Source organism: Brachycentrus maculatus, unplaced genomic scaffold, assembly GCF_059751285.1.
Source record: "Brachycentrus maculatus isolate JH-2025_06_01 unplaced genomic scaffold, ASM5975128v1 h1tg001133l, whole genome shotgun sequence".
Taxonomy (NCBI): Eukaryota; Metazoa; Arthropoda; class Insecta; order Trichoptera; family Brachycentridae; genus Brachycentrus; species Brachycentrus maculatus.
Genome location: NW_028281830.1, coordinates 146,073 through 163,238, shown reverse-complemented (window position 1 = coordinate 163,238; position 17,166 = coordinate 146,073). Strand labels below are relative to the sequence as shown.

General features: G+C 30.4%; 2 protein-coding genes across 6 annotated transcripts in view; both read right to left on the bottom strand.

Moving 5' to 3' along the window:
* Nucleotides 1-9,007, bottom strand: part of LOC148299456 (uncharacterized) — a 31,867-nt gene extending 22,860 nt beyond the window's left edge. The window contains exon 1 of the mRNA XM_088276067.1: nt 8,812-9,007. Within this exon, the coding sequence (XP_088132193.1) occupies nt 8,812-8,827 (16 nt within the window). The 5' untranslated portion in view covers nt 8,828-9,007. The remainder of the gene's footprint in view (nt 1-8,811) is intronic.
* Nucleotides 9,008-13,748: 4,741 nt separating this feature from the next.
* The window catches only part of LOC148299455 (uncharacterized), a 72,082-nt gene continuing 68,664 nt past the window's right edge, over nt 13,749-17,166 (bottom strand). For 3 of the 5 annotated variants that reach the window (XM_088276074.1, XM_088276071.1, XM_088276073.1), the window contains one exon: nt 13,749-16,226. Coding sequence is in view for 2 of the 5 variants with exons in the window: in XM_088276071.1 (XP_088132197.1) it covers nt 15,358-16,226 (869 nt within the window). In the remaining 3 variants the exon portion in view is untranslated. The remainder of the gene's footprint in view (nt 16,227-17,166) is intronic. The other 2 variants (XR_015839078.1, XR_015839077.1) reach the window with 1 other exon arrangement.

The window sequence follows — 17,166 nt, the reverse complement described above, 5'->3', positions numbered from 1 at the left end:
GATGGTGATATACGAGATGTGCCAATTTTTTGACGGAGGTATTAGGTTAGTCCAAAAGTTCATGGGATTTTTTTTGTAGAGTGTAAATCAAACCCAAATTATTATTTTGTACAATAATGCAAACAATACTACACCATAGCACTATTCACACACGTATAACTACACAAAATGTTAATCACATGCAATGTTGGTGGAGATCATTCTGACGAAGAGACGTTCTAAGAGACAAAAATCTCGGTTAGTGGTTATATCCTACCATTACTATTTTTTTTTATTTAAAAAATGTAAAAATTTACAACTGTAAAGTTAATGCTTTCAATGTTAAAAGTATTAAAAATAAAATTTATTATTTCTCCGCGGGGGTAGACAGATAACATAAAACGCCACAATAATATATTTTTTCAAATAATGTTCATTTCTTCCGCAATCACGCATCTCCTTATACATACTAGTCGATTATTCCGACTCCTGACCTGGTCACTTTCAAGTATTTGAAATACTTGATCGTAACAAATATTTTTCATAAATATAACTTCCGAAATTTGGGTCGTGTGGTTATCAATCATGGGTAGAATAGTGATTTTCACACGTGTATAAATAGATCACTTAAACCAGTATATTACCAATACTACTCAAATTTCTGAACTCTTAGATATATTGATCAATCTCATGACACAGTACGTATGGGTTCACAACAGCCATCTATGTTGACATATCGCTCACTCCTTTCAAGAACGTCATAAATCAAAAATCGTCAATTTTCACTTGTGCATGTTTTCGGAATGCCTAGAAAATGTACTATATCCCAGAAAAAGAGGCATATTTTAAACTTAATATTTACCAAGTACAGGGCAGAAGTGTTGTTTTTGCATTTTGAAGACAAGGTTTTGTTTAATTATTTTTTGAAATATACCAAATATTTTTCAAATAGAGAAAAAACCTTCAGGTTTTACCTAAAAAGATATGCTGCAAAGTAGAAAATTCAATAAGTGGCTTCATATTTATTTTGAATAAATTGTGTTATATTTTAAAAGTCTATAAACATTCTCCTGAAAAATCAAGTTTTTTGATTTATGACGTTCTTGAAAGGAGTGAGCGATATTACCTAGCCTACAAAAATGTACTTTCAGTTTTCATAATTTATGCAAATCTACCATTAAAATTAATTGATTTGTGCCAAGTTCAAGTTTCAAACCGGCTATGATTGTTTATTTTAGTGATATTTCCTAGATGAAAAAAGTCAACTTTCTTTGCAAATATTAATGCAAATTTCAAATTTCTTTTTTGGCTAACGACCGACCCACTTAATAATCACAACAATTAATTTAAAATCTTGACAGTCAGGTTAAACTGTACCCGGTAGGTAATTAACACACAATCCTTGATTAAAACCAACGGTTTATTTATAATCTACGTTGAACAGTTGTGATGCATTCTCTTTTCTCTTATTTTGCGACTTTGACCTTAAGAAATTTGAGTCGACTGAAAAAAACAAAAGTAAAATTAGTATCTACTCAACACAACACACAATGACCATAAATCATTCGACGAGATAAAAGATTTCTCTTTGTAGTAAACGTAGTCAGGATTTCCGTATTACCATCGTGAAAAAAGAGTTTGATAATGAAAAAACGACGCTAGTTTTGAATAAGATGACAGAAAAGCGCTTTGAAATATTTTATGACATAAATATTCAAACGGTAAGTCTGTATAAGAAATTTAAGGACAGCATTCTGGATATAGATATTGTCTCCAGAGGTCACAGTCATCAATGATATCGATGTTGTCAGGTCAAAAAGTGGTCCGATTGTGTGTGTGTTTTATTTGTATGTTTTTTTTTCATATACAGAGGCCTTTGTAGTATATAGAATGCCTTTGTCGGTGCCAAATTTGCCTTTTGATATTCAAAATTATTAATTTGAATTAAAACGCGATCAATGACTCGATTGACTTTATGCTGTTTTGAAAGATAGATCTTTAAATACGCACTATTTAGGTGCTTAGATCTTCAAATAACTAATGTAAATATTGAAAAATCCATTAAACATGATTTAAAAATATTTAAACACTCCTATAAGACTAATTTTTGAGTTATTTATGTAAACACGATAAGTTTTGAGAACTATAGACGTTCTCGAAACTAGTCGTGTTTAAGTAGCTACTAAGTAGCGAAGTTTATGAAACATGATGAAATAATCTAACTAACTAACCATCACGCCACTTCTCTGCAAGGGGTAGGCAGAAGAAAAGAATACCACACTAGTCTGTCTTTGTAAATATTTTTCGCCTCTTCCACATTCATGTATCTCTTCACACATATCCGCTGATTATTTCGACTCCCATCCTGACCACTTTGCAGTATTTGACATACCTACCATCTATTTTACATCATGCCAAGTTTTTCTCGGTCTTCCCCTGCTCCTTTTCCCAACTACATTCCCAATCTCATAAATTTATTTTACCGTTCTTTCCTCACTTATTTGTTCCATATGGCCAAACTATCTCAACACACCTTTCTTAATTTTATCGATAATGCTTATCTCATTTTTGCATTCTTTCCTCATTTCGCCATTCGAACATCTATCGCACATCGTTTCGCCGCACATTCGTCTGAGAGATCGCATTTCGACTGCATTCAGTCTACTTTTACCAACTCCATGCTTCACTTCCATGCCTGGGGTTGGAACCAGGACTCCGTTATAACGCGTTGTGTACTGCCAGTTTATTCAGAAATATACTGATTTAATTTTGCTCACAGTCAATGCCTGGTATAAGCGTTGTGCAATGACCTTTCTGGGTAGGTGCATAAACGCAATACTGCAAACTTGTCACTTAAAACAAAAATGGCGCTTAACCAAACGATAATATAAACGCCCACGTGGTATGAAGTTTGTACAAACGAGTAATCCCGACATTTTCCGACCGTCAACATCTTTTATTACACTATCAAAAATATAATAAACTCCTTGCCCCGGGTAAAGTGTTTTATATACACTTTTGCGATAAAGAAAAATCGTTATTTATTTGCATTAAAGTCTCTTATATCGATACAATGCCACCGAAGTGCCCATAAGGTTTCTTAATGAATTTCGCAGCAGAAGAAAACAACGTTTTGTATTTTGAAAAGCAATCACCCTCTACTTCTTCGTTCGGGACATGTCACATTTTTAATCATAAACCGTGTTGAAAATGAACATATATTTTAATAGTATATATATATATATATATATATATATATATATATATATATATATATATATATATATATATATATATATATATATATATATATATATATATATATATATATATATATATATATATATATATATATATATATATATATATATATATATATATATATATATATATATATATATATATAAGCACCTTATCGTTATGAATTTGGAGAACTAGACACGGTGTAAATTTGAGCATAGGATAACCTAATCAATAATTTCATGAATATTTTTTTCTATTAATGTTGTTTTTTTTAATTGCTTTTTTATTGAGAATTTCAGAACATATAGTATTTGATACTACCTACTGTAGTCAATAATTTAACACCGCACCTAGAACAAGTCGATCAGTACGTTTCTTCAAATTAACAAAACATCTGACCGATATTCTAGAAACTTCATTATTTGTGCGAACATTTAAAACAAATATATATGTAGTCACTCCTTAGACGAAAAAACCGATATACCTACCATGCTAATAACTAACAATGAAATCATAGGATTACGTCATAGTACTATAAAGCTGAATGATATATAGTAAGTAGGCTTGAGTGCATACAAACTCTAATGACTGAATCGTTGAAAATACCATGAATGGAATATTAAATTCACAATATATTAAGTCTCTTCAAATCTTTGTACACAAATCTGGATTTTTCCAATTTAGAAAAATAATGTGGTGGTCCATCATGGGTAGAATGGTGAATGTTTCAAGTGTGTAAAGTGATCACTTCATCAGCCTCTGATAGGTCATAAGGCCTGTAACAACCCAGACTTTTTTTTAAAGCAATAACCCGCAAAGCATCTATTTAAGTTGCTTGGTGGGATAGTAAGGGTAGGGAAGGTAAACGTGAAAAATACATCACAAGCACCTAGACCGATTGAAAATAAATCATTCCTGAATTCATTTTGCAACTGGCGGAAATCGAACCCGCGACGCCAGTTTCGCAGTCGAGCCTCTACTCAATTACGCCACGTCGCCTGGCTCTGGGTTATAGTCAAAATTCAACCATTTTAATTTATATTATTTTTGACATCTCACCAAAGATAAATAAGAATACGGAAGCCTGGGCATTTACGGGGCTGACGACCGTCATAGGCTGGTTTAAGTGATCACTTTACACACGTGTAACATTCACCAATTCTACCCATTATTGACAACCACAATACTCAAAATCTTGGATGTTCTATATATATGAACCAATTTAGAAACCTTGTTCTTGAATCACTAGAACTTCACTAGAGACATTTATAGGTGAGATGTAAAGAAGCTTTTTACTAAGCAGAAACTCTTATATTAGTATGTGAGGTCCGAAAATCCGAGTATGTGAGGTGGATTTCAATCACAAACATGAGATATTTGGACACACTCAAAATGTTGAAAAAATCATTTTAACTTAATTTTGATAAGTTTAAGGTTATGTATTCATTTTAAATCAAACACAGATTTTTTGAGTCTACCAAGTTGTTAACTTAGTAGACTAAAAAAACAACTTAGCAGACTCGAAAAATCTGTGTTTGATTTAAAATTAATACATAAATTAAAATGGAGTTCTACAAATTAAACGCCAAATCAATAAATAAGTTTAAGGTTGTAAACACATGTATTACGTCGCTTGTTATTTTCTTAACATATTAGGCTGAACCGAGTATTTCCTAAAGGTCCAAAAGTTGTGAAACAATTTCTTAATATTGATTATTGATATGACCTTTATTTTAAGGCTACACATTATCTTTTCAATGCGTGTATCCACCATCAATGGTTTATTGTTATCACGTCTTACAATTTCGTTGGGTAGGTACACCAATAAAACACTTTTTTCCATGCTGAAATAGTTGTGAGACAATATAATACGTCAGTGACGAAATCATCCTAACACCATAATACAAATATTTTGGCATGTTTAAAGACACGATTAAAATACCCAAAATTCCCAAAGTTAATTAATTTTTTTAGGGATTTTTTTTTATTTGAATTTAATATGACTAACTTGCTAAGCATCACGCCGCTTCACCGCAGGTATAGTTAGAGTGAATAGAACGCCACACTACTCTGTCGTTACGTTGTGTCGGGTTGTGGCCCCGTGGTTAGTGTCGCGGACTCTTTTTTAAGTCAGAGTTTCTCGGTTCGAACCCACTCTACCACAGTTTAAAACCTGTTTCTAATAATGAGCCGCTTAGGCTCACAGAAATAGTTTGAAATTTAAATATTTGTGTTAATAACATAAACAATTATCTTTAAAAAAAATATTTTCCACATTCATGCATCTCCTCATTCATACTCGCCGATTATTTCGACTCCTTGTCTGATAACTTCCTAGTATTTGATTATATCAAGTCTCCCCTATCTTCCTCTGATGTTATTTCCAATTACTTATACTAAGCAATGTTTTTTACTGTTCTTTCCTCACTCATTCGTTCCACATGTCCAAACTATTTCAACACATCTTTCTTTTAGGGACTTTTGGGTTTGAGAGATAATTCAGAGTAAACATGATTTAACCGGTAACCATATGTAATATTCGTTATAAATTTGGAAGAAATCAATGTTAAATTTTCCCGAATCTACTTGAGGCCTTGGCTCATTTTGAAATCAAGCCCATGACAAAACAAGCGATCTTTCGATGACGAAATTACACACAATTGAGGCTATGTTTATATGGTTCAATCATACGGCTCAGACCATATTTCATTTCGAAATGTTTATTTGCTTAAAAATAGTTTCGGAACAACCGATTGAACAGCTTCTATTCTCCTTTAAGGCTTTCCTATCTACATACTTCAAAATTCAATTGCGTACAAAACAAAGGCGAAGCTTTTTAAAATGCTAATCAATTCAATTATAAATAATTGGCATATGATTAAAACTCCAACGCACGTTTAAAACGAAAACACAAAAAACTCTTCGTTCTGTCTTTGAAAAAAAACATCCTAAATGTTTGTATTGTATTTTAATATCGTCTACTACATATTACGATAAAAAGAACTAGCTTACTGTATGTATGCAATAACCCTATGTTATAATCCTTATCAATGTCCACCTCCGTAGTCTAGTGGTTAGCACGTTTGTCTACGAGATGGAGGTCCATGTTTCGATTCCCAGCGGTATCAAAATAAGTGTATTTTTTTACTTTTATTGTAATATTTATTTAAGGCCTATTAATTGTTAAGTCGCAACTATATTTTCAACAGATTTAATTAAACAACGTTTATTTTCTATACATCTAGGTAACATTTTACGTATTATTTATTGATTTGGCGTTTAATTTGTAGAACTCCATTTAACTTATGTATTAATTTTAAATCAAACACAGATTTTTTGAGTCTACTAAGTTGTCACAATATTAATTTTTATGTGTTTTTGTTAATAAAATACAACTTAGTATACTCAAAAAATCTGTGTTTGATTTAAAATTAATACATAAAGTAAAAACATTTTAATTAATTGATTTTTTTATAAAACACAGTTTTTGGATTGAAAAAATAAGTTTTTCTTCGAAATAATTATATGGATTTGAAAATAAAAGAGTTATTGAAAGTAAAGGAGTGAAATAAATAATAAATAATATTTTTATGTATTCTAAAATTCAAAAAAAAATATCCAATACACATTCTTTAAAATATCGGGCGAAATTATTGAATTCTGTGTTTGCCTTAACACTACTCGGGATTAGTAGCTGAAGCGAAGGTCTGATCATCTTTCCTTCGTGTATTTTACGTTCACGATAACTCCTAAAGCCCTTTGCAGCACTGGTTACGAATAAATATTAGAAAGAAGAAATGATAGAAAAGACATATTCATAAAGTATACCAGTTCATTTTCACGTCTGTGACCACAGACAAATCATCTAAAGCTCTTTAAAGGATATAATTATGATGCCGATGAAAGCTTTTTTTATCTGAAAGGATTTACCGTACTCACAATTTCGTGCGGATGAATTTGATTATCTTTAGCCCATTTTTAATGAACGCTTTTTTAATCCACATTTATTCCTCTCTTAGTCGTTCTATAACCATTGTAAAAAATATTTAAAATTACAGGGAATGGTTTATACTTAAAATACTAATTTGAATTTCGCTTTTGACTCTGTAGTAGTCTTAACAATAAACCGAATAATGAATAGAAGAGCATACATATTATCACATACATGTTGTTAAATATTTTTCTCATTCATTTGCTGGTATAATTTTCTTTTCAAGTTTATTTATAAAAGTCAATAAAATATAGATTCAGTAACTTTAAAAACAAAGATATGTTTAAGTGTCTAATAACACAATACAAATTGAATCACACCATATTTTACAATTTCAATTAAATGTGTGAATTAACACTTGCAATCCCGATGAAAAAATTAAATAAAATTCCGGGTACTGTCAAAATCTTAAAATTTGGATCGATTAAAGTATTTTCATTAATTTATTTATAAGAAATACCACAGTTTAAGGGTACATTAAAATAACAAAAATTAATGGAATCTCCTCAATATTTGGTCGTTTAATCGAATTGTGAAATATAATTAAACTTATTTTTATTTTTAATTCAACTAATATATATATATTTTTAATTGTAACAATATAAATTGTTAAATGGATGGAATTTTCTGAAGACTAGTCCGATGATGTCGGTAACAATGAAATCCAAAAGCTAATAAAAAAAATAAGTCAAAAAATTTATTCCGTGGAATATTAATTTCTTATATAAAGTGCGTTTACACCAAGAAATGTTGATTTAGAACTTAAATTTAATGAATGTTTATCTAATTAAATATAACAATAATGGACAATACCGAGATGTTTCTGAGATAAACAGAAAAAAATGAGGTTTTTTAGATTATGCAATAAAGAAGATCTGGGAATATAAGATTAGAAAGAAAAGCAAAAGCAAAATTGCATAATTGCCTTTTGTATAAAGGAAGTCAAATACACAAGGAAATTAAAAATAAACAACCAAAATAAATGAAACTATTTTTGATTAAAACGAACAATATATAGAAGAGAAATATTGATGTAAATGTGTTGATTTTAATGAATTATTATCAAAGCATTAAAAACAAGGATAAAGTTTACATTTAAGTTATAAATAAATTTTAATATGACACATCCTATAAGACAATGTATGTGTACCATATATATGTATATATATATATATATATATATATATATATATATATATATATATATATATATATATATATATATATATATATATATATATATATATATATATATATATATATATACATATTTATATATATATATATATATATATATATATATATATATATATATATATATATATATATATATATATATATACATATATATATATATACATATATATATATATATATATATATATATATATATATATATATATATATATATATATATATATATATATATATATATATATATATATATATATATGTATATATACCATACACACATACGCATGGGTGTGTACAAAGAAATAAACACAAATATAAGTTGAAAATCTTATGATACAAAGTACGTGTGTAGGCCGTTGTAAAAAACTATTTTTTTACACAAAAGATCTATTTTACTTCCTCACCTGATTTCAACTCCATTGTCCGCTGGCCCCAGATCAACAAGTAATATTGATTCTACTTATTTTAAATATATATTTAATGCACTGTAACATCCGATACATAAATGTCAAAATAAAATTTGTAAGTGAGGTTAGGTTTGCCGCCTTAAAATAATCCTATTCCCGCCAGGTGCGCGCGCAACTCGAACTATTCTGCTATTCAAAAGTTTGTTCCATTCGTTTTATATTACGTGCTAGCCGCGATGGCCTGTATCGAAACAGTCGTTTCTTGTGACAATCGTTCAGGTAAATTAGAAGCACGAGTAAAAGGGCATAGATCATTTGTTTCGTGGTCTTTTCTTTTAAAGCGATTTTTGCGGAGGAGCCTTCTACTGGCTAATTAACAATGTATACTTTCTCAGTGCAGTTCAGGTATAACAGTAAGGTCTTCTCAATATTGTACAGGGTAAACATAAAAATGGTGAATTTAAATTCAGTTATGGTTTCTAATTGCATTTCTTAAAAATCTATTGTAATCTTAGCTTTGTATGTATTGTAGAATTAAAATAATAATAATAATAATTTAATAATACTCTATTTTAAACCAATTAAAAATGTTCAAAAACCAAAGATAGATATTACTATATAAAATCACTAAATCGGCATATTGGAGCTTTTTATTTCATGTATAATTGCAAAATATAATTATCAATTTTTGGTGAAATTTTCATTATATACAATATATTTTTTATAAATAACTATAAATGCAGGTACAGTAATAATAATGGTTCGAATAACATCATTAATCAGCCTTAAAATAATATTTCCTCTTCTGCCCCTATCTACACTCAAGTGGTGCATAGGGCACCGAATCGACATAGTGTCAACTAGATCGTGATTATATGAAGACAGGAGAGAAATATATATGATAAATTCATGATGATACTGATGATGTAAGTGAGGTAGCTCTTGATGAAGGAAATTACTGCTTTATAGAAAAATGTGTGCAACAGGAATAGTATTTAGGTAGAGAAAGAAGAATAGCCTAATGGCTACAGCACTCAAAATTGCTTACCAGTACTCGTACTAGCTTTTGAAAATTGTATACTGTTAATTTACACGATTTCCAATAGAGGTACCTAACTTATTATGATTATTGTAGACAAATATATATAAAATATCTAAAAATAATATTGTAGTATATTTCTTTATAAATATTTTTTACTTATTTGTTTCCAATGGGTAGGTGGTACAAAGGCTTCTTTCTTCAGGAAATTACTTCGTTAAAAAATGTACAACAGGAAATGAATGCCTTACCTTTTTTACTAATGGTCTTCATTTTGCATTTTCCAATTCTGTTAATTTCTTTTTAAATCTCCGGTACCGCTAAGAAGAGAATGACCGCGTTTAGTACCATCTTACGTCTTAAAGCAGTAAAGACGGCTAGGAAATTAAGGCTGTTGGTAAAAAATAGAGTGCATTTGATGTAATATTTTTATTAATCCTATGCAATCAAAACGACCTTTTGATGAATTCTCTATATCCTGCTTTTGAATCTTGAAAACAAGTCTGACCTTATGTCTGAGATTGAGTTATATCATAAATGAATACAAGGAGTTCACAAAATACGTATCACTTACATAATATATTTTGTATATTAAAAGCACTGTTAACTTTGTGGTATGGTAATATAACACCCTCCTTATCATTCAATTTTCACTTTGTGTAATACCACTTTAGTTAAAGTGGTATTACATAAAGTGAACGATGAATGATAAGAAGAGTGTTAACATTCATAAAACTTTATTTAATTTAACTTCTGCTTTCCTTTTTTGTTTATGATAAATAATCCAAAGAAAATTTATTGTTAACACAAAGTTCTAAATTTATATATTTATTAATTTTATTAAGCTTTTAATTGAAGACCTTGGGACGAAAACAACAAATATCAATTTTTTTGACTAATTTTTATGATAAGATATTATTTTTAAGTTAATATATAAAATAAAATCATATGTCCCTTCAATCAGCTGTGATAAATATGTTTTGCTTTCTAATATGCTAAAAAATATATGTGATTATGTATATATATATATATATATATATATATATATATATATATATATATATATATATATATATATATATATATATATATATATATATATATATATATATATATATATATATATATATATATATATATATATATAACACCTCCTGAAAAATGGTATTGAGACATTATGTATGCTTTTTAGCCCAGTTGTTTGAATGAGTACAGACCAATTATCCCTGACCAACTATGTATTGTTGAAATGAAAATAAAGATAGGGATAGCGAAGTCAAATTAGTCACGCTTAACAAGATATGGAATTATCGAGGAATCTCTTTAACATCATAATGGGAGTTGGTGGGTTTTAATATTTTAATCAATTTTGAAACATTATTCTTGAATCACTTCACTAGAGACATCGATTGGTGAGATGAAAGAAGCTTTTTATTGAGCAGAAACTCTTTTTATTAGTATATGAGGTCCGAATCCTGGATTATAAGCACACACATGAGAAAATATCATTTTCATTTTTATTATTTGCGCTTATAATTTGACCAGATAATTTAGAAGACAAGGTGATCACTCATGTGCTTCAGGGGACCAGTCCAGGGTAATATTAAATTAATATTAAACGGTAAAATCATTAATTTTCATATTTATTTTCACTCCCCCCCCCTGGGAATCGAACCCGGGACCTCCAGAACGGCAGCTTAACACGCTAATCATTACACCACGGGGTTGTTAAATTAATTGGCTGAAAAATACTATATAGTTGGTGTTTTCTACGTCTTCCATGTGTTGTAGACGTATTCTGCAAAACTTTGAAAACCGGAAAGTTTGGAAAACCCTGTTATTTGTCGCCAGCTTGAGAGCCAAAGGGGGAAAGAGAGGTCACCTGTATGCACTTAAATGGAGTATAGTGCATCGCATTGGGTCGATGTGGTGTTAAAATCATTGCAACGTAGTATTCTCATTTAAATTTATTTTACCATAAACCCTTTATGAACGAAAGAATCTTCAGAATATTAGACCTGCGCTTCAGGTCATTGAATTTAAGAGTAATATATATTTTAAAGTGTCTTATTCTCTTTGCTCATCCTAACTCATCTTCTTTGTTGACTGGTTAGGGTCAGCTCTCCTCGTCCTCAGGTTGTAGGTTCCCCTATCATATACAGCATCACGTACGTCATGCCTTTGAATCATGTTATCTTTCTGTAGCATCCATATTTTTTTTGGTCTTCCTCTAGATGTCTTTCGAGGAAGATCCATGGCGATCGCCTGGTTTACAATATGTTCAGGTTCTCTCCGTCATACGTGCCCATACTATCTCAATTGCCTTTCTTCTACCTTACTATTGATACAAGTTACATCCAGGCTTCTGTGAATGCGTGGACTATTTATTTTATCTCTAAGAGACAATCCAGCTGACCATCTAAGCATTCGCATATCAGCAGTTTCTAGTGTACGTGTAATGAAAAAAATGGAGTGATTTATATTAATATTTTTATTTTTCAATGTTTTAATAGTAATTGTAACATAAATGTGGAATTGTTTAATTGGCTTTATTATTATTATTGTAACTGTTTTTGTTTATGTAATGTAATGTTTATTATTGTTGATGTATTTTTTCATTATTATATAATTTTTAATTCCCGAACAAATAAAAAAAAATATTTCAACATACATGAAGAAGAATATAGTAATCTGGATATTTACCCGGCTTACGACCTGTCAAAGGCTGGTTTCAGTGATCATTTTACACACGTATACCATTCGCCATTCTACCCATGATTGACAACCACACTTTTCATGTTTCGGATGTTATTAAAGGGAATTTGAAAGAAGATAGAAATGTAGAAGTGTGAGCATACGGGGTATTTGATTGGCTAAAGTGATCACTTTATATACTCGTGTAACATTGACTATTCTGCCCATTATTGCATTAATTTTTAAACATCACAGTTCGTAAGCTATTGGATGCTCATCTTCCATCTTCTTTCATATAAACGAAAGATGTTTCATCTTAAGTCGAGGCACCTAAAAGGTTGATATCTATTCAAAAGTATTTCAAGATGAATGAAAAAATCCCAAATATGTATAAAATATTGCAAGGAGATTTATGCATTTAAACATGTGGTTAAAGAAAAAGGCTTTAAGTATTGTTGACATACCCTCACCTTTTTGGTAAGACCCTTCCGGATTACCTAGAAATCACATGCTATTTCTAAGAATAGGGAACTCCGTCTTTTAAAGGGGTTAACCATTGGAATATTTTTAATTCCTAGTGATTCTACAACTTGAACTTGAAAGGATTTTTGATACACCAGAAATGATAAGTGAATATAAAAGTTTTTTTTTGTAAATTCCTTTTTATTTAATTATATTAATATAATCACGCATACAATAAAAAAATCTACATAAATAAAAATTTCAATGTTCGTTGGCTCAAAATCTTAAAGCTCCTAAAGTTATTCACCGATTACTTATGAAGGAGGCATAGATGAAGAAGAAGTCTGAGTATTTACAGGTAAAGTCTGGGTATTTACAGGGCTTATGAACTTAACCAGCCTATGAATGGTTGTACGTCCTGTAAGTACTAAGACTTCCATATTATTTTTCATCTGAGTTGAAATGTCAATAATGTAAAAATAACTAATAAGTGGAAAAAACCCCTGATTTGTGAATAAGTATTTGGACACACTCAAAACGTTGTACATGGTGATGAGTGAAAAATTACTTAGATTTAGCTTGACCCCCCTGGGAATCAAACCCGTGGTCTACAGGTAGCTAAACGTGACAATCATTACACTGCGGATGCGGGAAACAGGGGTAAAAAGTATTATTGGGGTTATTTTTTTTACTAAAAACCATTGAAAGAAGGTGTTCAGAAATAATGAATACATTGTAATTGTTGTAATAAATGTTTATTCCTTCGTTTAGACAACTTACATAAGTACTATGTCTAAAAGTCTTTATGAATACATTTGTTTTAAGTTGGTCTTACATTTTGTGGAGTCAAAAAATACCTGGTCTGTTTGTGGTTTGATCGTCTACAGAAAACGATACATCGGTCTTCTTTTGTGACGTAACATTTTCAAGGTTGCAATTTTAAAATTCTGACTGGTTTTGGTTCGATAATGAGCTGACCAGATACAATTTAGGCCGTAGCCACACTTCGCGGTCAAATTCTAGTAGACAACAAGTAGAGATTTGTTTTTTTTTTTAATTACAATTCTGCTCTGTAAAAAAATACAGGCCAGACAAAAAAGTTCACAATATACAACACACCTTTTATCCAACATCTTTTTGAGTTGAAAAAAAAATACATTTTTAAGATTAACGAAAAATTTTCACATAATTTTTGAACACAGTAAAACACAGCATCGCCACTGCTTATAAATAATACACTAACGCTCGTAGCACAAAAGTTTATGAACGACAATGATTGGTTACTTTAAAGTAAATCGTTAGTTAAATTAATGTGCTATCGGATTTGAACTCAATTGTTAAAGTTACTTTTACTTAAGTATATATCTACTTTATTAATGTTTTTTTCGAGAATTTTTATATCGATTTCATATCGCTCACTCCTTTCAAGAACGTCATAAATCAAAAATCGTCAATTTTCAGTTATGCATGTTTTCGGAATGCTCAAAAAATGTACTATATCCCAGCAAAAGAGGCATATTTTTAACATGATATTTACCCACTACAGGGCAGAAAATGTTGTTTTTGCATTTTGAAGAAAAGGTAATGTTTAATTATTTTTTAAAATATACCTACTGTTTTTCAAACGATAAAAAACCTTCAGATTTTACATAAAAAGATGTGTAGCACAGTAAAAATTTCAAAAAGTAGCTTGATATTTATTTTTAATACATTTTATAATATTTTTTAACTTTAAAAACGTTCTCCTGAAAACTCAAGTTTTTTTATTTATGACGTTCTTGAAAGGAGTGAGCGATGTGTTATTCTACATATTTATTCAACTTACAATATTTACAATACATAATGAAATATAAATGCGATGTAGTTTTGTCATTTGATTTCAAAATTTGTCATTGTTTCTTTTGTGAATTAGTTTGATAGATGTGGCAACGGCTTAAAATAATCAATTTTTTAATCAAGCATATTATTTAGGTATTAAAAATAAAAATTGGTACGTACGTAAAATTACCATATTGTAGTCGTACAGGGGAAAGTCACCAACTAACAAAATGTAAAATGTTCAGGAGGGCCATTTAAGTCATATTTGCTTGGCAAGAAAATAAACATCAATGCAGATAGTCATTTTTAACAAATCAATATATTATACTTCCATGTTTCAGATCCTTTGGGATTTTTTCAGGGCAATATTAAGCTAGTAAGATATCAAATAGTCAATGATCACGTTTTTGTAAAAAATGCACTTGGTCACTTTCTCCTGTATGACTACGATATATATGTTTTTCTTATCGAAGACTAATGACTTAATTTTGAGTTTTCTCGTTTAGTCGGTAAACATATGCGCTACTGAATTATTCGAATTCATCATACTCGTAGCTTCGTTCCAGATTTGATCGATAAACTGTCGAGGGTTTTCTTCTATCATCATAGCTCCGTTCTTGGCTTGGTCGATATACCGGTGATAGTGGTTTTCTATCGATGTAAATTGTTTCCTCGTCTGATTCGTACACTATCGGATTGCTGGCTTGCTTCCTCTCTTGGTAGACTCTTTCCTGATCTGATCGATATAGTGTTGGGACAGTGGGTTGTTTCCTATCGTCATAAGTTCTTTGCTGGTCTGTGCGATAATCGATTGGGTTATTGACTGCAGATTTATTATCATAGTACGTTTGAGGTTGTGGCTGCGGTTGGTAGATGGACGGGTTATTCGATTGTTCTTTAACGTTGAAGTTCGTTCGCTGTTCCGAATAATAAACAGGTGAGCTGGTAGTTTGTCGATTTGCCTCATATTTATTTTGAGGCTGATTGTTGGACTGCGTGTTATAAATTTCTGGCTCTCTCGATCGGTAAGTGGTAGTTGATTGGTCCTTAGTACTATACGCAGCGGGATAATAATCTACTTTGGGAACTTGGTCTCCCTGATTCAGGTCTTGGGCTTTATAAGACTGGGTCGCTTGATAGCCAGGCTGGTATTTATTGTAACTTGCTGGAGCTTCTTGGAGTACAGTTTGTTGTGGAGGTTGTTGGTATATTGCAGCTGGAACAGCTTTGAATTGAATTTTAGGGGTGGTTTGTTGCGGTGTTGGATTTCGAACACCATATTCGGAAGATACTGGCGAGTTTCTTGATGGAGTTTCTTGTATCTTCGGTTTTGAAGGTTGCTGAACGTTTTGCTTGATTGTTTGAGGTACTTGAGAGTTCACAAACGCGGGTCCAAAGTCTGAAATCAGGAACATTTTTTTAGAGATGTTATTTCACAAAAAGCATAAAGCATACAAATAACTTTAATGAAATCTTATTCATGCGTTGATTTGAACATGCCCTTTTTAAAACTCTTTTTTTTTAGTTTAATGACGTTTAGTATATATGGAGAATTCAATTCTTTAATTGGAATCATCCTTAATTACTACTACTGTTAGTAACTGAAAGACTCTCTACGACATGGAAAACAATTTTATGCTGACAGGAGTAGTATTGATAATACAAACAGGAACATTCAAGGGTTAGCGCCCAAGTGAACAACCTGAATGGAGCGGAGACCAAATAAAAAAGTTTACCAAGTCCTTTCAAAACCTTGAGTTCGGATAAATTGAGACGAAGTGTTCAACGAATGTCTGACATTCTAAAAGACCACGACGCTGAGCATTGAAAAAAATGAAGACTGCTTCTAAAATACTCAACGCTCAATTGAAAGCAGTAACAGTTGTTTAAAATAATTGAAGTTTGCCAATGTTCGTGTCTTCAATAATATTTTATCGAGCATTAAAAAACATTTTGAAAAATACTCAACTTTTCATCTTTTATTAAATTTGATTTGTTGATGGATGGATACTTTATAATAATACGTGCAAAAGCATCAGTCAAGACATTTTTTTTTCTCTTTTTTTTTATAATTCAAGCCACGCTTTATCACAGACAAAATTTGCTTAATATGGTTTTTAGGATGAATCTGCATTCTGAATGATTAAGTTGAGTAATAAGTAAACAAAACGTTTAATTAAATGAATATATTTTTTTTTTTAATTACAGAAATCAATAATCTTTTTTTTTCTAAGAAACTAACATATTCGACAGTAAAAAATAATCACAAAAAATAATAAATTGATACATCGCTCACTCCTTTCAAGAACGTCATAAATAAAAAATCATCAATTTTCAGT